This window comes from Vanellus vanellus (assembly GCF_965231255.1).
Source record: "Vanellus vanellus genome assembly, chromosome: 21".
Classification (NCBI taxonomy): domain Eukaryota; kingdom Metazoa; phylum Chordata; class Aves; order Charadriiformes; family Charadriidae; genus Vanellus; species Vanellus vanellus.
Window position 1 is genome coordinate 2,133,685 of NC_138926.1, and position 24,059 is coordinate 2,157,743.

General features: G+C 52.3%; 1 protein-coding gene across 3 annotated transcripts in view; it reads right to left on the bottom strand.

Annotated features, from left to right (window-relative positions):
• Nucleotides 1–8,589: 8,589 nt before the first annotated feature.
• ETS1 (ETS proto-oncogene 1, transcription factor) overlaps nt 8,590–24,059 on the bottom strand; it is a gene marked incomplete at its 5' end in the record, with an annotated part of 74,626 nt that continues 59,156 nt past the window's right edge. For 2 of the 3 annotated variants that reach the window (XM_082493929.1, XM_082493930.1), the window contains 4 exons: nt 8,590–9,363; nt 9,942–10,060; nt 19,810–20,070; nt 23,464–23,712. In XM_082493929.1, coding sequence (XP_082350055.1) covers nt 9,148–9,363; nt 9,942–10,060; nt 19,810–20,070; nt 23,464–23,712 — 845 coding nt within the window. In that variant the 3' untranslated portion in view covers nt 8,590–9,147. The remainder of the gene's footprint in view (nt 9,364–9,941; nt 10,061–19,809; nt 20,071–23,463; nt 23,713–24,059) is intronic. The other variant, XM_082493931.1, reaches the window with a different exon arrangement.

Here is a 24,059-nt window from a genome sequence, read left to right on the forward strand (position 1 = left end):
CCCAGCCCCCACAGCCACCCACACCAAGCTCCCCGCGAGCCCCGGGGGCTCCTTGGGTTTGGGCTCGGGGCGCCGGGCTCCCCAGTGGTCTGTGGTGGGCACACTGGTGGTCTGCACTGAGCCAATGGGTTCCATGGCTCTGGCTTCACCTCCTCGTTTCCAGCTGGTAAAAGTCATTAATCGAAGCTGAAAATACATGGCACCATTCCTGCGGTGCCTTTTCCACGGTGCGGGAGCTGGAGCGGGAGGAGATGGGAGGAAGGGGGCTGGGGATGACCCCGGGCAGGAGGGGCAGCGGAAGATGGTGGGTTTGGGATGCCGGGAGGGGAAAAGGAGAAGGGGATGGGTAGGAGAAGGGGGTGTAGAAAGGCAGCTAAGAAAGAGCGTGGACCTGGGCTGGGGCACGGAGAGGGAGGCAGTGAATCTCATCACTTTGGGTCCATCAAGGGCAATTCAAGCTGGGGGGAGGAATTAGGACATCCTGTTTTGACCCCATGCAAAGACAGTGCTGTCTTAAAGGAAGAAATAAACTAGCTCAGGCTGCAAGTGCCCAGCTCCCATCCCAGACCCCAGAAGGATGCTGCAGGCAAGAGGGGGATGCAGCATCTTGGGCAGGATCCCCACCCCAGGGATGCAACACTTTGGGGAGCATCCCTACCCTAGGGATGCAGCATCTAAGGGAGCATCCCCACCTGAGGGATGCAACATTTTGGGGAGCATCCCTACCCCAGGGATTCAGCATCTCAGGGACCATCCCCACCCCAGGGACACTGCATTTTGGGGAGCATCCCCACCTCAGGGATGCAGTATCTTGAGGAACATCCCTACCCCAGGGATGCAGCATCTGGGGGAGAATACCCACCCCAGGGATGCTGTATTTTGGAGAGCATCCCCTCCCCAGGCATGCAGCATCTTGGGGAGCATCCCCACCTAAGGGATGCAGCATTTTGGGGAGCATCCTCACCTCAGGGATGCAATATCTTGGGGAGCATCCCCACCCCAGGGATGCTGCTTTTTGCGGATCATCCCTACTCCAGGGATGCAGCATTTTGGAGAGCATCCCTACCATGGGGATTAAGCATCTCAGGGAGCATCCCCACCTTAGGGATGCAACATTTTGGGGAGAACCCCCACCCAGGGATGCTGAATTTTCGAGACCATCCCCACCCCAGGCATGCAGCATCTCGGGGAGCATCCCTACCCCAGGGATGCAGCATCTCAGGGAGCATCCCCACCTGAGGGATGCAACATTTTGAGGAGCATCCCCACCCCAAGGACATTGCATTTTGGGGAGCATCTCCACCTGAGGGATGCAGTATCTTGAGGAGCATTCTTACCCCAGGGATGCTGTATTTTGGGGAGCATCCCCACCTCAGGGGTGCAGCATCTTGGGGAGCATCCCTACCCCAGGGATTCAGCATCTCGGGGAACATCCCCACCGCAGGGATGCAACATTTTGGGGAGCATGGCTGCCCCTGGGCTCCCCGTGAGGCAGCTGGGTGCTGCCAGACACACAGCCCCCCCCTCAGCAGCTGTGTTTTGGCCCTGGTCGCCGCCTTCCGCCCCCCCCTCCCCGTAGCAGCCTGGCACAACAGCTTATTGTGGGGCCAGCTTTCAAGCGAGGCCAGGGAACGGGAGCCCTCGCCGGCGCTGGCGGGGGGGGAAAGGCCGCTGGAGGAGCCGGAAAGTTGCTGTTGGCCGGTGTTCAGAGGCCTCGGCGCAGCGGGAGGGAGCCGGCCGTGGAAAGCAAACAGCGCGTGGAGCGGAAAGTGCTGACTCCAAAAGGCAGCCCGGGCACCCCCGGCACCACCCGCGGCGGCAGCGCCCCGGGTAAATAGGGCCCAAGTGTCTAAATACCTTCCAGAAACCCTAAATCTCCAGTGGAAGGCTCTCCTTGTCCCCAGCAAGAGCTTGGCCGTGGCCAGCGTGAGTGTGGAAGGGAGCTGCGCGCCCCAGGTCGCCGCGGGAAGGAGGGCAGCTCGTCGCCCCGCCGCTGCGGCGCCTCCTCGCCCCTCGCCGTCCTTCTGCCGCCTTCCCTCATATCCCCCTTTCTCATTTTTCCGCCTCCTTCCACCTCTCTTGTCCTATCTCAGAGATTTCTAGAGAGCCCTTCCCTCGGTTCAGCCTTCAGTAATTTCAGTTCCTGTTTCAATCTCTCTTTTATTTCCCTCAAGCGCCCATTTAGACGTCTCATTTCAAGACACCGACCCGAAAAAGACCCGTTTGCTCCCCCGGCCTCTATTTAGAGCCACGGCTCTCGGCGCATGAGGCTGGTTTTGGGTGTGCAAAACCCCCTCCATCCCACAGGCGCCGGCCCCGGGGATACGCTGCCTCCTGCTCCGCCGTGATGCTGGATGCGTACATATATACATGTGTATATATACGTGTACGTACATATATATACGCTAGAGCCTGGAAAAACCCTGCTTGCCGCTCTGGTTTCATTTAAATCAGGTGCCTGAGCAGCCACACGACAGCCCCTGGGGCCAATAAGCCGTGCAAAACCCTCCTGAAGCTACGATTCCCCGCACAGGCGGGTTTTTCCTGCTTCCCCATCCCAAATTTCCCAAGCGGGTTATCGCACCCGCTGCCGGTACGGAGAGTCTCGGCACGAGGCGGCATCGAGGTTGGGGGGGGGGGGGTTGGAGAACACCGGCTTTGTCCACCGCCCCCAGTGCTTCCTTCGGGGGAGCGGGGAGGTGGGGTGCTCGGCCGCCGGGGCCGTTAACCGCCGGCCATCATTTCCCTAGCGGGTACCCCAGGTGCGCGGGGGCTTCCCCCGCCTGGCCACCGGCCGGTATTTTTAGCGCGAACGTTATAGCAATCGTCTGCAATGGCTGCTGGGGGTGGGGGTGGACGAGGGACGCTGATCGCCGGCGGCTCGGCTTCCCCTTGGCTTTTTAATTCCTCGCCCTTCGCGAGGAGCGGCAGCATCCTCGGGTTTTGAAAGGTTCGCAGAGCGCGGCGTGCTCCCCTGCTTGCACAGCTCTTCTGTGAAGGGAGAGGAGAAAAAGAAAAAAAAAAAAACAATAAAAAAAAAAAAACCACCCGAAAGCTGGGGCACGCTCACCCCTTTTGGTTTTTTTAGCCCAGAAGCCTTCAGCTGCGCAGAGACTTGAAAGCGGCGGATGGGAAAGGAGCCGCGCTCGCTGTTTATTTACCCGGGGACGGCCGGGCTCTGCCGAGCACGAGGCCGCTCTGCCCGGCTCGGCGGCTCCAGCTGCGATGAAAAGACCTACGGCAAGATCAAGGTCCCGCGGCGGCTCGGCCGGCGGCGAAGGCGGGCTCCGCTCCCGCTCGGAGCTCCGTGTCTCCAAGCCAAGGATGGAGGCGGCCAGGTGCTCGCTTGGCCGATGCCCCCAGGGCTGACCCCGTTTTGGGGTCTCAGCCAACCTCTCTGCCAGCCCCTGGTGTTATTGAGCTCGGGGATTAGCTGAGCTTTTGTCCCGTGACCACGCTACGGCTGTGGTGAGGACCATCGTGGTTCTCCACCACTCATCCTTCAACCCTTCCCCAGGACTTCTTGCTTCCTGCAAGTTGAGTTACTATAAATGGAGTTATTATAAATATACCTTATCCTGGATTCATCTGTTGCATCCTCTGTGCGCCGATGACTCCTCCGCCCTTCTTGGTATTCGACAAATCCGAGCGGTGTGTTTCTGGATGCTTTGGCTGCTCCACTTCATGCTGATTCAAGCAAACAAGCGTCAATGATATCGTCCTCTGGGAATTTCCCATCACGCAAACTCACCAGCCCTATGAGTAAGCGTCGGCTCCCCCTGGACCGGGAACCTCGCCAAGAGGCTGCCCTCATTAATCAGCGCTTCCAGACCTTGATGGACCACAATCCTTGATGGACCACAGCCCCAGGTCTCGTGTAGGCAAGAGGAAGCCCAGCAGCACCTTCAGGCTGCGGCGAGGGCGAGCTGGTGGCCACGGGGCTTTGCGAGTTGGCTAACCCCTTTTTCACAAGAGCCTGCTGAAGAAAACACTACTACAAAAGTCATTTGGGGTGGTAGAGCACAGCTATCCCAAGCTCCCAGCGATGATTCAGGATGAGAGATCATTTCGAAACCCTGGAATTGCCCCCCCCCGGGGACAGCAATGTTGAGCGGTGACGTTCTCCGAGGAGCCGGAGGGGACAACCCTCGGTGTCCTGCTCCCAAAGCGAGAGGGAGCTGGTGTGGTGCAGCATCTCCCTTCTCCGGCCCCCGAGAGCAGAGACTGCGATGTCAGCCAGACCCTTATTTCCTATAACCACACAATTTTGGTTAATAACACCCCTCCCCCCCCCAAAAAAAAAAAAACAAAATCGCTGGGATTTCTAAATTTTCGCATTGTTTTTCCACTTCGCTCTCCCAATTTAAAGAGTAAAGGCAACCAATAAGCACACCGACACTGAGGGCTATGAATTATTCTTCTTTTAATCTCACATGGTTTAAAATACGATATGAAATAAGGCTACAGTATATAAAAAACTCTCCAGCAAAATGATGTGCCAGCATCAGCAATTAAAACAAAACCAATCCCCTCCTTCTTTAAGAATTCAATGTAGGAGGGACTTTTTTTTTTTTGTATCCTTTAAAAAACAAAACAAAACGAAACAAAACACAACACACGGACACACACACACATCGCTACATCTCTAAGCTACCTCAGCTCAGTTTTTTTAAAAAGCACCTGCTTTTTCCTTTTTTTTTTTGTTTAATCTCGCTTTTAAAATTTTTTTCCACTTTTAAAAAATATAAATTATATGAAAATACAAGTTGGAAAATAGTCGAACAGCACAATATAACAATCTTTTTTCTTCTTCTTCTTCTATGTTTATCAGCTTAAAAAAAAAATCCCACGTTTAAAAACAAAACAAAACAAAAAACACGACCTTTTTTTTTTCTTTTTTTTTTTTTTTTTTTTACACTGAGGCAGTTAATTCCTGGAGATATTCCATTATAACATATATGTATACATAGATTTATCATTTATTTAAACCTCTTTGGAATGTAGACAACAGCTCACGGATGTTATATAGACCCTACCAGAGAGCAGAGCACGCCAAGGCATCCAAATTTTGCCACGCTAACGAGGAACAAGCAACCAAGCCCTAAAGCCTCGCAGAAAACCCCTCCAGAAGAGCAAGAGGCAGAAGACGGAGACGTTTCCCGCAGCGTCTGAATTTATCGGTGCTTCTTGGGACCTGGTTTTTGGAGGAGGGGTTGGTTTGGAAAGACGCGAGGAGGTTAAATCGTACGGTATCTCCTATTTCTTGCCCCTGTTTGGCTGTTTCTCCACCAGAACCATCATGTCCGGTGGGGAAATAAAATGGATCTACGCTTGCACACACAGGAGTGTCCATGGGTTATGGTCATCCTACACCCAGAGATGGACAGAGACAGGCAGTAGAAAAAGTGCTTGCATTTTTCATGAGTTTGGGGTTTTTTTCCCTTTACTGAGGTCCAAGGGGCCGAGGGGACGCACCCCCACCCGGAGAACAGCAGATCACAAGCAGGACACAGAAAATACCCCCCCGAAAAATCACCAAAAGCATCCCAAGACATTCCAAACCAAGCCAAAATTACCCAATTTCCAAAAGGCACGTGGATCTGCCGAGGGCGAAGCTCGTCCCCGCACGGAGAAACCAGCACAGGAGTGAGTCCCACCCCCGGCAGATCTCCATCATCTCCTCTCCAACCCATCCTTTTGGTCCAGCATGTGGGTGGGGGTTAACCAAATTTTCACGAAAAACAGGAGGTCAGAGGGTTTGGGTTCCAGCACTTCCCTCGCCAGAAATCAACACGCAATTAAAAAGCAGAAAGAACAAGAAAAAAGGAAAAAAAAAAAAAAACAAACCCAAAACAAAAACAAATCTGCAAATTTCCAGTGTATAAACAGTACACAGCCCTCTCAGGGATGGTCTCTACATTGGGAATAAGTAAAGGAAAATAGAAAACGATGAACTTGACGTCCCTCGGACTGTACTGCACATCGCTGCTGCGCTTGCACGCGGGTCGCGAGCTGGGATGGCAAACGGCCGGGAGAAACGAGGGAGAAACTACTTCTGAACACCACAGCTGCTTTCCACAACTCTGCCCTTTCTAACCTTTAGCCCGTCTTCCCAAAATCACCGGGAACACACCAGTTTGGCTTGGAAACCTGGGAAAAATAAGCACAGTGGAGGGGAGGAGGAACTTAGCCTGGCAGAAGGATGGGGCTGGTACCCGAACCCCCGTTTCCATCCGGCGGTGGGAAATTTTATCCCTGTTTTCCAATTGAAAAAGGCACTTCAGCTGCAGCGGAGCATCCCAGCAAAGCAGGAGACATGTCCTGGGACACAGAGCTGTGCCGAGGGCAGGAGCCGGGGCACCTGGCCTCCTGGCAGCACCCTTTCAAAGGGTATAAGGGGGGAGGGGGTTCAAAGCAATAGCCAAAGTGGCCCGTGAAGGGTAAGCCAAGGGCACTTTGCAGCTGCACACACGACAGCAACCCTGAACGCCTTAAAAACCACCCACCCGACCGCCGCAGATCCTACCCAGACGATGGGTCCTGTTGGGATGCTCTTGTTGGGATGTGCCCTCACCTCTTGCTCGAGTCCCTTCTCAGCCTCGGCTCTGCGGCAGAGCTCTGCCCCGGTGCCTTCCCAGGTGGGGGGACCTCCTCCACGATATCTACGTTTGCCTTTCCTCTCTCCAGCTCGGCCAAGCTGCTTTCCGCAGCTGTCCAAGGAGATGAGCTGAAGTTTAACCTCCCAGCTGGCAGCCTCCCTTTCCTCCTTTGGTGCACGCTCCTTCCACCTCTTTTCCCTCTCTTTTCCTTTCCTTTCCATCCATCTCACCCTTTTCTCTCCCTGCGCTCAGCGGGACGATGCGCAGTCCCAGCCCTGTGAGCGTTATCATAACCTCCCTTGCCTAAACCACCATCTGCTTCCAACCCCCTTGGCTTGGAGCTCTGTCCGCGCCCACTCATTTCCCCTCCACCACCACCTTTTTTTAAACACATGGCAGTTTGGGGGCTGACTCACCCCAAAACGCCCAACCGGGGATGCAGAGGTGCTGGGTGCTCCCAGCTCCGGAGAGCCCAGCACCTCGAGCATCACTTTGCCCCGGGGTCAAGCTCCCCATCCCTGTGCAGGGGGGTTACGTGCCCAAATATTTCGGCTTTTTGCACGCGGAATCCTGTCCTGCCGACCCGAAATATCAGCCTGTATCAGGCAGGCATGGCCCGGCGAGCATCTCTGGAAAGGCTCTCACCCCCCACTACCATCTCACAGCACCTCTGTAATGAACGCAACGACCTAAAACACACAGAGAGACAGACAACACAAAAAGAAGGTACTTTTGGTTCAAATGTGTAATACTGTTTTTAAAAAGGAAACCCCCTGTGGGTCTCAGGGGTGCAAGACCCCAATTCGGCAGTCAGATCCACAGGGATCCGGCTTGGGGGGTCATATCTGGATACGGAAACGCTCCATCGCCCAACCCTCTACTTCACACCGAGCCAGCCTCCGCCTGCTCCGAGCATCCCGGGAATTGCTGGGTGCGGCGGGATTTACCGCTTTGAAGGCAAATCCCACCGCAAAAGCTTTGGAGGACAGATAGAGCAGGTCCCCCGGGGACCGATCCCGCAACAGTCGCGGGCAAGCACACGAGACCTCTCGTTTACCCCGGCAACACCGGTCATATGCTTCACGTTAATCACACCCCGACGCAGGACCAGGCTTACAAAAAGCAGTAAGGAACCCATCTGCAAGGACAATTTCCTTTCCGCATGTGCCCGGGCTGGTTAAGACATACAGCAATAAAGATAGAGCTGGTCGAAACAGGAAGGAAAAAACATTTCCCTTTGGTTTTTCAACTTTTTCCTGATTTTTTTTCTTGCTTCCCCAATCAGCTTCTACATATTTTCCATTTACCGCATTCGAAACACGAGAATTTCTCCCTTTTCCCTTCCAAAAGCAAAGCCCAAATTTTCTGAAAGCACCAAAGTGTTCCTGGAGCATAAAAAAAGCAATTTGGAAAATGCCCAAAATGACATTTTCCCTGCAAATCTTGATCGGTTTCGTGCACAAAACGCAGCCATACAAAAAAGCCCCTTTTTTAACAAGACCAAAAAAAAACGGTGATTTCAACCAGCTTTATCAGCAAAGCGTGCGGGACTGGAAGCGAGAGCGGCAAACCCAGCCAGCATCACTAGGAGCCAGTTTGGAGTTAAATTTTCCTTCACATACGATTCGGAGATGCCGAGCCGTAGCGCTACGCTTCTCCCGTGGGGTCTACATAAACCAATTTGTTATTTTTATAATTTTTTTTTTTTTCCTTTTTCCTCACTGTGATAAAACTCTCTGCTGGCATAACAGAAACAAACACACACAATATTGCAATACTGAGACCATCTTAGAGCTTAAGACTATTAAAAAAAAAAATACTGGCACAAAATTTAATAAAATAAAACTTTTAACAAATTATAAAAAAAAAAATAAGTCTTGATCCCTCTTAGCAAAAATTTTGTCTTTTGTAGAAAAGACGACAACCGACAGAAAGGCGATGTAACAAGAACGACAATCAGTTCTTGTTTTTTTCCTATATTGCCCCTCCCCGAAGCAGGAATATTCACCCCCATTGGTTTTCCCTCCCCACTCCCCCCCCTAAAAAAAGTGTAAAACCCTCAAATCCTCGGGAACACTGTCATTTCCTGAACGGTCAGTTTGTGCGCGAGTAACACAAAAAGCAAAGGGATCCATTTGATAGTATTTTTTCTAAACAGCAAGGGGTGGGGAGGGGGTTGTTGTTTTTGTTTTTTTTTTTTTTAAGTGAGCTACATTTTTCTGGCTTTCTTAAAACTCAGAATTTCACCTCAAAAAAGCCTGTCTTGGAGCTTTCAGGAAAAAAAAAAAAATAAAAGCCCATCCTTCTCCGAACCAAACTTTTTAAGTTTCGACCAAAAGTTTGCCTCTTCCGCCACCCTCTCTCCCCACATCCTCAACGCATCAAATCTGAGTTGCTCTTTAAAAATAAAAAATAAAAAAAAAATATCCAACAACAAAAATAACAGCAAAAATTTAAAAAAAAAAAAAAAAAAAAAGAACCAACAGAAAAAGTCCCATTGACTCTTCAAAATGCCCCGGGGGTGATCCTCTGCCCCGGCCAGCCGTCTTCACTCATCGGCGTCGGGCTTGACGTCCAGCATGGCGTGGAGCTCCTCGGGCGTGTAGCCCAGCAGGCTCTGCAGGTCGCAGACGAAACGGTAGACGTAGCGTTTCCCGGCCGTCTTGTGGATGATGTTCTTGTCGTAGTAGTAGCGCAAACCGCGGCTCAGCTTCTCGTAGTTCATCTTGGGTTTGTTTTTCCTCTTGCCCCATCGCCTGGCCACCTGGGAGGAAGGAGGAGGGAGAGTCAAGGGAGGGATGCGCATCGCAGGGATGGGAAGGGAAAATCAATCTGGCTGGGTTGGGCAGGCAGTGGTGTCAGACACAAAGGGGAAAAAGAGAACTTTCCTCGTCATTTAGATGGACGTGGATGGGTCATGAGCATTGAAGTTTGGGAAAACTACCCTCCACGCAATGGCAGAATATTATGGAGGGCTCTATGAGGATATATGTCAGGGGAAGGGAATGAATCCCATCCGTTCCCCAAAAGCAGTGGGAAGCCCCCCCGCCCCTCACCTGCACACCTCCTATTTGAAGGGGTTTGGCACTACGCCTCTCTTTATGCTGTTTCAGCCACTTCCCACCCAGATTTGGGTGCAAATTACTGCTTCCTAGGTATTACCGCAGCCCAATTTTTAATAAGTTTTCAGTTGGGCTCTAATTCATTGTTTTCCCCTACACATACCCAAAACCAGAACGATGCGACCGCCCGAATCTCAGCCCTGCAGGGAGGAGGGGAAGGTTATCCACACCAATATTTCAGAGGAATTTGGGCTGTGCGCTTAATTGCAGGCCACCCTACCTCATCTGGGTCGGAAAGCTTGAATTCCCAGCCATCGCCCGTCCAGCTGATGAAGGACTGACAGGACTTGTCAGTGAGCAGTTCCAGCAGGAATTGCCACAGTTGGATGGGTCCACTGCCTAGAAAGACAAAGGAAACACGAGACATTAATGCCAGGAAAGCACAGCCTCTTATATCCCGGAGGGGAAAAAGAAAATCACATGCAAACAGTGCTGAGGGAAAAGAAATAAAACCTTCTACTGTTAAAAAAAAAGCATCAGCGGCCACAGGGCAAGATCTGGGCTGAGAGTTAAAACCCTGCAGGTAAAAGAGCTTCCTATTTGCAATGAGAGCTGAATATTCATGCACTGGAATGCTTCACTTCAAGTTACGTAAATAGGATTATTTTTCTGGCATCCAAACAGAGAGGAGTCATCGTCTTGGCACAAGAGCCCCACCGCTTCCTCTGTGCCAAAAAAGCTCCTGGCCATCGCATGAACTCCGGCAGACTCCCGCTTCCCGACCTTGACTCTTTGCTCCGTCGCTGTTTACCCGAGATAAGGGGGGGACCCAGGTATGAAAATTATTTGGCTTCTTCCCAGGGCGTGTTGCGGCAGGAATGGGCTAGGCGGGCTCACGGAGCTCAGCGCGGCGAAGGTAGGCGCTGACTGGCTCAAGCAGGCAGATCTCACCACCTCCGGACCGGTGGGTCTCCCCATCTTGGCACGGTCTTCACAAAACCATAAGCAAACCTCCCTGCGGCTGCTGGTTCCCCTAATCCAGCTGGTGAGGCACGAGGTGGCACGCAGCATCCCGCGCCACGTACGTTCAGCCCCTCCTTACAACGCCGCCTTCTCCATCTTTCCCCCTCTGGGTCTTAATTTTGGCCAACAGCAATTTGTCTCGTGGGCCTGAGCCCAACACATCTAACCTGGTGCACCCCACTGGGAGCCTGCGGCTCCCCAGCCTGGTTTCAGCTGGATTTAATGGGGTACGCAGAGCAATTTCAAAATACTTCTCTCTCCTCCACGCTTGTGTCCCAATCAAAGGTAGAGGAGAAGCCCTCAAGCCAAAAATCTCTTTGATGAGCAACTTCCAAATGCGGCCGCACCCAAAAATATTGCACTTAGCTCTGGGCGACATGTTCCGGGAGAGATTTTGCCACGTTTTAAACGCAGCTTAGAATATATTCACTAATAATGGCAATAATAATAATAATAATAATAATAATAATAATAATAATAATAATAATAATAATAATAATAATAATAATAATAATAATAATAAACAGTCAGAGGAAATGATTTATCTCAAAAAGACTGGCAGAGGCTGGATTAGGATGGCAGGCTGGGGTAAACCCGCCTGCTGACAGCCATGAGGACAAGCTTCGAGCAGGTAAAAAAGTTATTTACTCAAAAAAAGGGATGGAGAACAGCCTATTTCCATGAATGACAACGATGGCTGTCAGAGCTGTGGCTGCGGGATAACCCGAAGAGGGAAGAGAGGGCTGTTCCCCCTTTTCCACGAGGTTTAAAATGACTCAAAAGCAGCCGAGCTTGTCGGGGAGGAGGAAATGAGAGAGCTGGCTCCGGGACAGGGGAATTGCTGTGCCCTGTCCAGCCCTCCCCAAATTGTTTCCCTCCTGTTATCCCTAAGAAACCGCTCCAGGGTTTTGCAGCACCGCATCCTCCGCCAAGCCCTGGGGGTTATCGCCCAGCCCTTGGCAGGATGAAGCAGAGAGCTCCCGGCATCTCTCCGCTTGTAAATGGGAAGACGACACTCAGCGGGGAAAGGCTCCAGCCCGGCGGGAGCCTGCCAAGACGTTGACTCCACGACCGTGCTCTCCGGTAGGGATGGAGTTGGGTTATCCACGCCAAAGCGAGGGAGGACATTCAGATGACGCCTTCGCCTCTCATTGGAAAGAGAAGAGCCAAAACCCTGGCCTGAAATGCCACCGCCTCTCAAAGCTTCAACCTATTTATAGCAGCGGACTTTAAATGCAGAGAAAACATTGGGCAAAAAGGTTATTTCAGCCGCCTGAGCTCCTCCGCAGGGAATCACGGGTGAATTCACGTGGGGCTGGTTTCTCTTGGCCCATCCAACTTGACACCAATTCCCTACACGCAGGGAGGGGAGAGCGGCCCAAATCGGGTTGACAGAGAAACACTCCTAGGAGACAAGACTGAAGCGAGACCAGGTTCATCACCTCACATTGATTTCTCTCCTGCCCAACCACAGAACAAGGATTATTTTTTTTATTCCTTCCCCAAAATAAGATGGATGGAAACCTATCACCCGGGCACCGGGTTCTTGGGTAAGCAACCGCCCTCAAAACACCCCTGGGCCACCGTGGCTTTGCAGGAGCCTCTCAAGGTTCGAGCATCATTAACCCTGAGCCAAGCGGCCGCTCGGTGCTCGTGGCTCAGCTGCCAGCTGGCATGGAGAGGTGTCGGGAAACCCAGCGATCTCACCCTCTCTCCAACAAGCGAGATAGGGCTCCTGCCGCTCCGCCGGGTGCCGCTCCGCCGGGTATTTTGGGATTTTGAAGGACGCGGTGTCATCCTTGGAACAGGGATTCCCAAGGTCTATTCCGAGCTGCCTGCGGGACGAGTGTAAAACCCCAAATTCCTCTGTGTTGGACAAGCAATTATGTCAAGAATGTGTTTACTGCAGGGCTCGCAGGCATGTCTCAGCTCCTATAAACACACGCCCTGCCAGAGGGGAAGGCAGTGGAGGCCCTGCAGATGTGCCGCTGCCGCACGACTCCGAAATGTCAGCGAAGCGGGTGGTGCACGAGGTGGCAGGAACCAAACCCCAGCGCGTGCCCGAGCCTGCGTGCCCAAAACCAGCTCTGGGGCGATCACAGGGCAGGGGTGCTGGAGGTCCATGCATCATCTGGTGGACCAGTACAGCTGTAATTAGTGCTGGGTGGGCCATCTTCAGAAATAAGCTTCTTTCGCCCACCCTGCAGACCAGCAAGGAGCAGGGAGTTATTTTTCCCCAATGCCTAAAGGATTTCAAGGGGCCCCTTGGTTTGCACAGATGCGATCCCCCCAACATTGCAGCCCCAAAGCAATCAGGGCGAGCATGAAGCTGCCGGGCTTGTCTCCGCACCCCAAACCTCCGCCCCCGCAGGAGCTGGGAGCAGCGCCCATTTTCCAGCCCTTCTGCTTCAACCCTTCTGCTCGTCCCTGGCCGGAGCTGGAAATCCCCACGGCGACGCCTGGTCCAGATCCCGGTACAAGCACGCACAGCCACACCGACTGCCCCAAGGCTGGTGAAGCTCAGTACCCCACCAAGCGACCTGTTGCCTTGGTTATCTCCAAAAAACAACCACCACTGGAGAGTTCTCGCAGCCTTTTTTTGGATGCAGCCCCAAGCGTGGCGTGGAGGGACACAAGCCACCCTTTATGGTGCCACACATATCTAGGGGCTTCCCAGAGTAAGCCTGGCCCTGGCTGGGGGACGGGGGCAGCCCCCGCTCCCCAAAAGACAAGGCGAGGACTCAGAGAGTGGTGGGATGTCCTCCCGCCTCGCCACGACCTCCGGCACTCGCGGAGTCTGCTAAGAATAGCCCCCGCCGGAGGGACTCGCCCGTCCGACGGGGCCACAATGGGAACCCTGTCTGGCCTCGGTGGCACTGAACGGGGTCCTTCAGCGGGGAGTGTCACACCGTAGGAATTCTCCCGCGTCAGGGGGAAAATATGCCTCTTAAGCCAGATGAAGGCCGGCTGCTCCAACGGGAACTGCTGGCCGAGCGGTGCCTCCTTGACAGCGGTCCTTCAGTGCCACCCGTGGGTGTCCCCAGAGCAAAGGGTTTGGTGCCATCCCATCCCTGTGCCATCCTCCTTTGGTCGGGATGGGAGGTCCCCCACCACCTTCTTATCCAGTGGCTCAGGAGGGGTTTGAAAGCAAAATTAAGCACGACGGCCACTTTCACCGGCGTGGTGATGGTGGTACCACCCGACTGGGGCAGATGGGCATCCGTGCCGTACCCAGGAAGGCACGGCCCGAAACACGTCATCCCCAACTCTCTCTCGAGATGGTTTCACACCCCCACCCCTCTCAACGGCTTCTGTTTTGTTTTACTTCTTTCAAACAACAAGAAAAGAAGAAGAAGAAAAAAAAACACAGCGGCGCACCTATACTTTTCGCTCTGTGGTTTGTGGTTCCAACCCAACAAAACAATTGGGCATAGCAACGTCTCCAAAACAGCCTTCGCCTCACTCACGTGCCCGCCCTGCCCGAGCCCCCTTCAATGGCACTGAGGCACTGAAGGACCCCAATTTCCCCCATCCCGCTGTGGGATGGCAAAGCTCGTCCCCATCACTCCCCTTTTAGACCAAGCCCAACCACCTCCTCCCAAGCTCCTGCCCAGTACTGGGGCAGGCAGTCACGCCACCGCAAAGGGCCGGCTTGGCCATGGGTGGGAGGGAAGCGGTGGAGCTCGGATGGAAGCATCTCCAAAGAGCAGGTGTGAAGAAAGCGGGGAAAGACCCAAAAAGCACCTTCCTTGGGGAGCTACATGCTTTAGACCATGCTTATATACAGCAGAGCAGCCAGGCAGACCACTCTGGGCCAGTTCTGCTTCTCTGTTTCGAGGAAGAACACACTGGGAGGACTGGTCTCACTCCCGAGGCACCTGGCAAAGCCCAAGGGGTTTCGTGAGCTTCCCATCTCCCCCTGAAGGTGGTCCTGCAGGCCGAGAGCTGCCGTGCAATGCTCCCGCTCATTGCTCGAAGGAGGGAGTAAGCCACAGTTGCTGCTTTGCCGGCGGCTGCGGGCTGCTGAGAAGCCGGTGCCGGCGGCTGCAGCAGCTCCGGTGAGAGCTGAGCTGCCGTCACGGTTGGGCAGCGTTGCGTGGGGCTGATTTCACTGTCATTTGCACATGTCTGGCAGGTGGAGCGGGAGCCACCCAACCAGTCCCGCACCCCACCCTCGAGCTCCCCACCTCACGGAGGCAAAAAGGGCTGCTGGGCCCCCGCAGGCTCGGCACTGGGGGCAGGAGCCGCTGGCTGGTCACACTTGAAATCCCCCTGTAAGGGCAGGTAAAAGGGTATGACTCCGAAGGAGCGAGTTAACAACATGCCCTGCATCGCACAGGGGACAGAGGGGCTGTCACGCTGCTTCTGATTGCCGAGAGCATCTCCAAATTCCCCTAACCCAAGGTACAAGTGGTTACGGATGCCCGTATAGGTGCACTTCTCCAGAAGTGCAGGCAAGCAGGCAAGGAAGGATGCGGATGTTTCCAGGAACGCTACTGCACAGAGCCTTGATGTTAAGCACAGCCGCATCACCGGACCACGGTGGGAGAGGGGCTGGGAAGGCAGCTGCTGGTGGATTTTCGGATGCCAGTGAGCACAGCACAGCTTGCTGGTGGAAGCTTCAGCCCAGCAGCACAGGCAGAGAGAAGGGGGGAAGCAGCACACAAGCTCTCTTCAAAGACACCCACTTTCTTTGGCACCGACTCGACTTTCTTGCAAAACAGCAGCTGCGTGCTTTCACTTCTGCGTCACAGATAAGCATCGCTCAGAAACGGAGGCTCGTCGAAGGCTTCAGGATCCGCACCGCAGACAATTCGGACAGGGCGGGGTGGGTTTAAGCAGGCAAATTTGGGCCCCATCGACATGGTACTGCAAATGCTGATAGCAAGGGACAGGGTTGGATCCGGCCGGGGCAAAACCGTTTGGTAGACAGAAGCCCTCCTGGGCGCTTGGGCGAGATAGCATCTGTGAGAGGTGGCTATTCCCTGCACAACCTTCTGTCTTCGTTAAAGGCAGCATGATAACGAAGATACCATCAATCTGTCGCTAAGAGAGACGCTCAGGTCATGTATGATATTAGCTGGGAAGGGGGCATTAACTCTTTAGGTGCTAAGATTGTCTACAAAGGCATCAGCAACTTCCTAACCAGGTCCGTAAGAGAGGACAGCATCACAAATGCAAAACCAGCCTTGGAGATGAGGGATCAAGGTTTGGCGTGCACTCATTTGACCTTTTTCATCCCTCTTTCCTCCCTTCACCTCTCAAACCCGAGGGGTATCGCTCTGCTCTGTCTGTTCAGCTACGTGGAGCAGCAGCTCGGCACATCGCATCTCTGGTGGCATGGCAACGCAGCCAACACCGTGAGATGGAAAGCCCCGGCCTGCACAGATGATGCCGAGGTCCTACGTACCGCAAAGCAAACAAACACCACATCTTGGCTATAAACCCACGCAGGTGCTCAAGAAAAGCTGAAAACAATTCAGTCCTGAGTGGCTATCGCCAACCACAGGGGCAGAGGGAGGCTCTGAACCTCCCCTGGACCTGCATCACCAGGAGGGCAGCTGCACAAGTAGGTCGGCAGAGTGGAAAAACGAATATAGGGCAGAAAGGCCGAAGACCAATGCGGTCAGACCCTCTCTGCTACACACCGTCCGCATTTATCCACGTGGTGTCTGGTCTCACGAAGGATGCTGGTGGCCACGGTATACCCGTCGGAGGCAGCGGCTTGCAGGATGCAGCTACGGCACAGCCGCGGGTGGCACGGAGGCAAAGCTGAGCTCGATTTAGCCCACCTGGACTCAGGTACGGAGGGATCTATGCCCATGTCCCGGCGTGCACCTAGGACAAGCCGCCCGCCCACACCAAACACATGAAGGAGGGAGCTCGAACTGAGCTCGGCTAAGCCAAGGTGAGGTTTAGCACATCTGCCTGCAGAGAAGATGCACCCTGACAAACCACTCGCCTAAATTTAATAGATGCATTCTCTCTCCGTTTCTTAGGTCATGACCAAAAAAAAATATATCCGGCTTAATGTAAGACTCAAGCTGGCCAAGCTTTGAGAGAGCTGGCCCCGAAACCAGAGGTGTCCAGAGCCAGCCCTCCCTGCACCTATGGAAACTGAAGTTCATCAACTCCTGAGCAGTTACATTTCTCCTTCAAAAAAAGATAAGAAAATTGCAACAACCTCTATGTGAGCAACCATGGCAACTTGTTAAATTAGGTCAAGATGTGGGGGCAGATAACGCAGCTTTGAAAAGCTGCTTGCGAGCTGGGTGAAGAACACATCAAACGCAAATGGAGCTTCCGCCAAAATGCACCTTCTCACCAAAGCATGCGCCTCCTAGGGCAGATACCATCAGAGATCTGCCGTGGCTGCGATAAAGCACTGTGCCACCTCCCCGGGCCACCAGCAAAACAGGCCCTTGCTAACAAAACCTGAACAATATTGTCAAGTTCTTAAAGTCATGAGATGAAGGATGTGATCTCCCAGGCTTCACCCTTCCAGCCTTAAAAGGTGCACACCATGGCACATCTGTTGGGTGCTCCATTGGCTCCACCAGTCACCACTGGTGTTGGACCTCTGCTCGAGGCATCATCTGAGTAGAAAGGGGTCCCGGCGCTTTGGGACCCTGGGCTGGTAATCCCCTACTCTGCTCGTTTGGAGGCTCCACCTCCTCAGCAGTGCTGCAAAGGGAGCCCAGGCTTCAAGTTCCTCTGCTCAAGCTGTTAGACAGCACTTCCTCCCCCGAGTAAAGTAAAAGTCATGTAAAGCAAAGCAAAAAAAAAAGGAAGAAGGACCTAAGAGTTCTGCCTGAGAGTCCCCGCGCTCCTTGCTCCGCTGGCCCAAGAAGTCCAGCACTTCTCAGTGGCCAGCCTGGATTTTTCTCTTTTTTTTTTTTTTCAGAAATACACTAAGACAAAGCAGTTTTGAGAGTGCCCAGTTCTCCTCCGGTTTGTAATGCAACGTGTTCTCACTTGCTCTCGCCGTGACCTGCTTTCACAGCAACCTGGCTTCGCTCCGCACCCGGGCTGGGCTCCCTCTGCCCAGAAAACGTAAGGTGCTGACAGGTCAGTAGGCTTTAAAAAGGGACAGAGGACATCCCTGGAGTCACATGTCCGCAAAGTTCAGCTGTCCAAAGATCTTTCCCAGTGTGGGCTGTGGCGGTTTGAGTACCGAATTATTGCTTAGCAGGCTTCGGAGTACGCAAGCAGTACTCCAGCCCAAGGATTTCCAAGTGACTGCTGATTCTGGAAACCTCTGATTTTCCTCTCCCCATTTAAAGTTTCTCAAGTAAAGCAAACGCAGAAGAAAAAAAAAAAAAAATCGGGCGCTCCCACTTATTGATCACAGCGAAATGCCCGGGCCAAGGGATTATCTTCCCGGCTCAAAACGGGGTTTGAAATGAGGCAAGGGAAAATGTTAGGCAGCGTAAAACGTTTGGAAGTGTGCTCTGGCACTGCATTAACCGAAGTCTCCCCTTCCTGGCGGCACGAGTCCAAGGACACTCTTTGGGGTGCTAATACTCCTTGGCAAAACGCAGGATCCAGCCGCCGACTTCGGCTCCTCGTTCGTGGAGGGAGTTGGGAACGCTGCCTCTCTACGGGGGCGGCTCTTTTCCATGAGCTCCAGCAAATGCGGAGGGAAACATCCAGTTTGGAAAATAAAGCTCCTCGTTTTGCCAGTGCCTCCGTGCCTCAGTTTCCCCAGCTGTTAAAACCCAACCAATGCTCCTGCTCAGGCACTGGGTACCCAGAAACGCTTCCACCGGCCGTAGTGATAGGTGTTATCAGGAGAAAATAGGAATTAAAATTTCAAGTTGTGCTCACTGGTCTCTTTTCTTAGGAACATCAGCTTCCATGGCACGGTGGAGAACGGTGTCTGGGGGCACAGCCCCTCCTACCACTCACGCCTCTCCCCACCACATCCCCCAGCCGAAAACCATTCAGGAATAGCAAAGCACACTTTTCTTTTGCATAGACTTGGTCGAAACAGGCTCATTCAGCAGGCAGGGCTGAGCTTTCTTTCTAACTAAAGCTATAGCAACAAACCACTTCCTTTTTTACACGTAGCTCCTAAAATTATCTCTCCACTTCTCCTCCCCTCTACATCTCTCCCCCCCCCCCTCCTTACAACAAACTAGATATCAGCCCTAAGATGAGCCGTGCGTGGGAGGAGATTTCAGGGACAGTCACACCTCAGGATCTGCTCTGAACCTTTTGATGATCGTTATCTGCACAAACTATTTCCACCGCTTGGCTCCTCTGGGCCACAGCTGCTACCAGCTGGGGCAGAATGGATCAGTTTGTACAAGGGAAAGGGGAACTGGCAGGCGGCTACCCTGCAAATTTGACTTATAGTACAGGGGAAAGCCATGGCACAGAAGGACTGGAAAGGATTACCTCAGTTTTAGCTGGAAGCCCCATCCCACCAGGTTTCTCGCCATGGAGATGCCAGATTGCTGGAGGGCTGTCATATAAAAACCCAGAGTTTCCGTGGCCTATCACCTTCTCATCTTTCCCAGCGCAGGGAATGGAAAATGTTTGGGTCTGCTTTGGCACCGTCCCATCCCTGCCTCGCACCAAGGCAAAGAGCAAAACCAAATGCTTCATCCATGCCAAAAGGGGAGAAGATCATTTGACGTCACCCACAGGGATGCTGGAAACGCAGCCGTTCCTGCCCGAGGTGGGCAACCACTACCAAGTGCCCCGCACGTTGCATAAAAGCGTTGCAAGGGGAAATGAGGGCTCTCTAACTACCTTGTGTTCTCACCAATACAAACCAGACAACATTTCCTACCAGAGCCAACCAGGAGGCATCCAGGCATAAATGAAAATGCAAGGCATCAAATGCTCTGTACTCAGCCACGTTCTACGTCCTCCACGAGGTCTGGAGTGCCCGCGCTTGAAGGCCACGCAGCCTTGGGGGGCTGCATATGCTCAGGTGTGCCCACATGCATGTGGCTGAGCCCAGGGACACCCCAAAACTCCTCACTCACAGGCCACTGAGCCAGCGACGCAGACGTTGAGGCAACCCAGGGACCATGGAGGCTCTGCTCTCCACCGATGGAGAGGCTCTACCCAAGACGCTCAGCAGAGAGGTGGTTTCCTGAGGAGTGTGACCCTACCTGTGTAGCCAGCGAGGGCAGCAGCAGGAATGACAGGCTTGTCCTTGTTCATATCGGCCCGATCTCGAACATAGTCCTTGAAGGTGCCCTTGGGCTTGTGGTTGGGCAGGGCGGCGGGGTAGTCCTCCGAGTCGAAGCTGTCATAGGAGGGGACGCGCTGCAGGCTCTGGAAGGAGGACTGGCTGCTCCAGGACTGCGTCAGCCGGTCGCAGCTGTCGTAGCTCTCTATGCTCTCGAAGGAGTCCTGGCCGCCCAGTTTACCTGCGAGAAGGAAATGTATGTGAGATGTGCCTGGCCAGCATGGGGATGCTCTAGCTTGCTGCGGCCAGGAGAAGAACGCTTCGCCTGCCCGCTGGGCAGGCAGAAGGCAACCAGGCAAATGTTGCTGTCCCACCACGCTTCATCTCCAAACAAACTCGAAAGTACGGCCTGAAACTGCGACGCTTTTGTTATCTTCGAAAGTTAGAGCAGAGCTATCTGAGCCCCAGAGATGTTCAGGCACCAGAGCAGGGAAAAACCCAAAGTCCTGACTCTCTATCCAAGACTGATGCCTGGGGCAAACTGGAAATTGTCATCTGCTTCAGAAAGGCAATGGCAGAGAAATAATCCACTTCGGACAGATATTCAAAGCTCAGTTCAGGTGCCACGACCTCTTACTCTTGCTGCTGAAAGATATGGGTCTCCAGTAAGTCCCATATTACGCTGCCAGCCCTATATAAATGCTGCTCAGGCATATTCAAGGGCACTGGACCCCCAGCTTCTTTCCTTTTGATATTTCCCACAGAAATATACAGCAGCCTTTTATTGCCATATGTTACAATCAGCTTCCACCCCCAAATCCCCAAACAGCAGCAGATTCGATAGAGGAGGAGAGCAAAAGGCTGAGAGCTCAAAGAGCTATTTTTCCAGTTCTGGTAAGGTGAGCACAGCTGGGTTGTATCAAGGCTACTCTCAGGGGTATTTTTAGTAAAGACCAGAACACGAGTGGCCAGATCCTCAGCAGTGCTACGCTGCTTTACACCCACTAGAGACAGCATAAGTATACCCTCTGTACTTAAAACAGAGAGCTAAAAAAGGCTCCGAAGACCAAACTGAAATTTCTCTCTCTGATCTCCCGTACGCTGCCGATTGCTCAACATCTTTACTGACAAACTAAGAGCGTAACAGGATCATTCAAGTTCACTAATTTCCCAAACCGGGCTAAAAACAGCTGCTGGGATTGTGCAAGAACTCCTGGAGAAATTTCCATTGGCAGAGCTACCCGCAGCTTGGGCCCAGCTAGTAGATCACAGGGGAACAGGAACGTGGAAGGACGCTGGCACGCTCCCCCAAATATTTGTTGTGTCGTAGTTTGAAAAGCACTTGCTGCAAAAAGACTCAACTACCGTGGGCTCTGCCCTGATGGCGGGCCCCGGAATCATTTGAAATTTGGACCCATTGGCTTGATTCTGCTGGTGATATCCACGCTTCAAACTCTTTTTATTTTTTTTTTTCCCTTGTAGTTGTTTTTTTTTTTTGAGAATTTCACAGAATACACTTCAATCGCTTCCTGAATCCTGCAAGGGGAAAATTAACACCGCTTTGTGCGTGTTCATGAATTGGCATAACCACTTCCCTGAGAAGACCTGCAGCACAACCTCGTTTAGAAAAAGAATTCAAAATCTGCCAGATGAACAGCCGCAGTGTTGGAGACCTGACTTGGGTCATTTCGTTGAAAAGTCACCTAAATTTGACCTAAATGTGAGCCTTTGGAAAAATCACGCCTTGCACCTCCTCAGGAGATACTTGTTAAGAGTTTGGCCGCTACACTTTCCAACCAGACGTCCTCGCTGATAAGGCAGAGTGAAATAAACTCCCACGGGACCACAGAATTAACTCCTAAAGCCCCCACAAAGAAAGACAAAAGGCGACTGTCTGGAAAACCTTCATCCTGAATTTCCCACTGCTGAAGCACTTGACTTTGCGACAGACTAATCTTTTAACACAGATGAAGGTAAAGATGGATGTAAATATAAATAAACTCAACTCTGCTTTATATTAAGGCTCTTTTATGCCACTCTGGGAAGATTTATGCCACCCAAAGTCCCTTCTACATGGCTGAAATGTCGCGTTAGTGTAAGCACGGCCGTAGCCCATTGCATTTCTTCAATTGCAATCAGTACGGTAAAGGGTTTGCTAACACCAGGGGCCCTTGGTCCCCACTGCGGAGTTAAGGGCGCTTTCTTCCCTCCCCTGGAGCCTTTTTAGGCTTGCCAGTGAGAACAGGCTCAAGGTACAATTACAAAAGCATGCCTGAATCATTGCATTTCAGTGAGAATTATTATGAAATCACCTATGTTAGAGAAAAGGTCAAGAAAAGGGAAAGACACTGATGAAAGGACAGCCAGAAAAACAACCCCAGCAAGAGGAGCTTACGTAAAATTCTAACACCGCTGCCCTTTTGGCTCACCATATCGTCCAAGTCACCTCTCTCATATTAACACTCAGCCAGCAGCAGAAGCAGAGGTAGTAATACAAATAATAACTTTCCTGTCATTAGCTCTCCCAGCTTGGAAAAAGAATGAGGAACTTCAAATGAGCTCCACTGGGCAACACATACGCAATGCAGACCTGCAACGGGGCTCCGGCTTTCACAGGGAACCACCACATCTCCAGCTCTCCTAGCTGGGTTTAAATGTTCAACATCAAACCTGGCTCACAGCAACATGTTACTATAATGAATTTTAGGCATGGGGACACCTGGATCCTATTCAGGGCACCATCGCAGGCAGGTCACATCTCTTCCCCGTGCCTCAGGTTCCCTGCCTGGAGTCAGGAGATAACGATAACCTGTTGTAAGTGACTTTGAGCTCTACGGATTAAACTTTTGCTTTGAATATATACTGTGAGCCAGATCCTCAGCCTTGCATTAAGCAATGTAATTACAAAGTAGTCAGGCATCTGGGCCCCATGTGTTCAGAATTTAATAATATTAATTGAAAGGGCATTTGGGCTCAGATCCTCAAAAGTGTTTAGGGTGTTTAAATCCCATCACCTCAAACAGGAATCGTGTACCTATAACTCTTTGGAGATGTAGCACAAGGATTCGGGGGGTCCTTCGGCTCTGTCGCTGACTCAACCCATGACATCAGCATCTCCTGACAAAGCACGGGGCTTGGGTTCATCAGAACAGATTATGAGTTCAAGCAAACAGACATCAATATCAATGGAGATAATGGATAAAGACTTTGGATCGTCAAGTGTAAAACACCTCAGAGCCTTGCACAGTAATTCCTGATGAGAACTTGGGAAGGATTTGTGGGGTTTTGCCCGGTCTCCTAGGAAAATGAGATTTATACAACGCAGCAGTCTGTGCCCCCTAATAACCTTAAAGCCTGTCTCAACCTCACTCAAGTTTGACATCAAAGTACAGAGCCAGAAATGCTCCATTTTTGCTACAAAACCAGGCAGCAGAGTAGAGGAAAGAAAAGGGCTCAAAGCCATCTGGAAGTTCAACCTCGTAAGATATGTGGCTTTGTTACTGGGGTTGCACGGTGCCCTGATGGCCTCGGTCCCCCCGAAGTACATCTCCTACAGAGGGGAAGGCAGAGCTTATGTTGATATAGGTAGAGGCGGCAAGAACCCAAGCAAACCCTGGGAGATGCCCAACTGTACCTCGACTGGCGCGTCCCATGCACATGTTATCTGGCGTTACTACTTCTTGCTTGATCGTGAAGTAGTCTGTCTGCAGGGAGTCCGTCTGGACTGGGTCCCGCAGGATGACCGAGGGATAGTCGTTCTCGTACTTGAGGGACAGGAGCTCTTCCGAGCTGATGGGATGGAGGGTCTGGTAGGACTCTGTGATGAAACTGGGCTCAGAGAACTCAGAGGGAGGCACGCACTGTGCATGCTCGATGCCATAACCTGCCGGTAGAACGGGAGCGTCAGAAAGCAACCCAAACACAAGCAGCTCAAAGAAACCAGAGAGTCGCTCACTCCCTCTCCAGTCTCCCACAGCACAGTGAGATCTGAGGTCTGCAGTGCGAGAGGAGGCTGTCTTTGGATATAAAACACCTGGAACAACTGGGCACTAATTTTGAGTAAGGCTTTTAAAACCTACAGAGAGATTGGGTCTTATAATTGCAGCAATTTAAAAAAATAGGACATCCTCAACCATCATCAACGTGCATTATGCCAAACTCCTCTCAAGCAAGCTGCTAGCGGGAAAAAGCTGGAAAATCGTGACGAGCATAGTCTCAGCAAAAGAGATA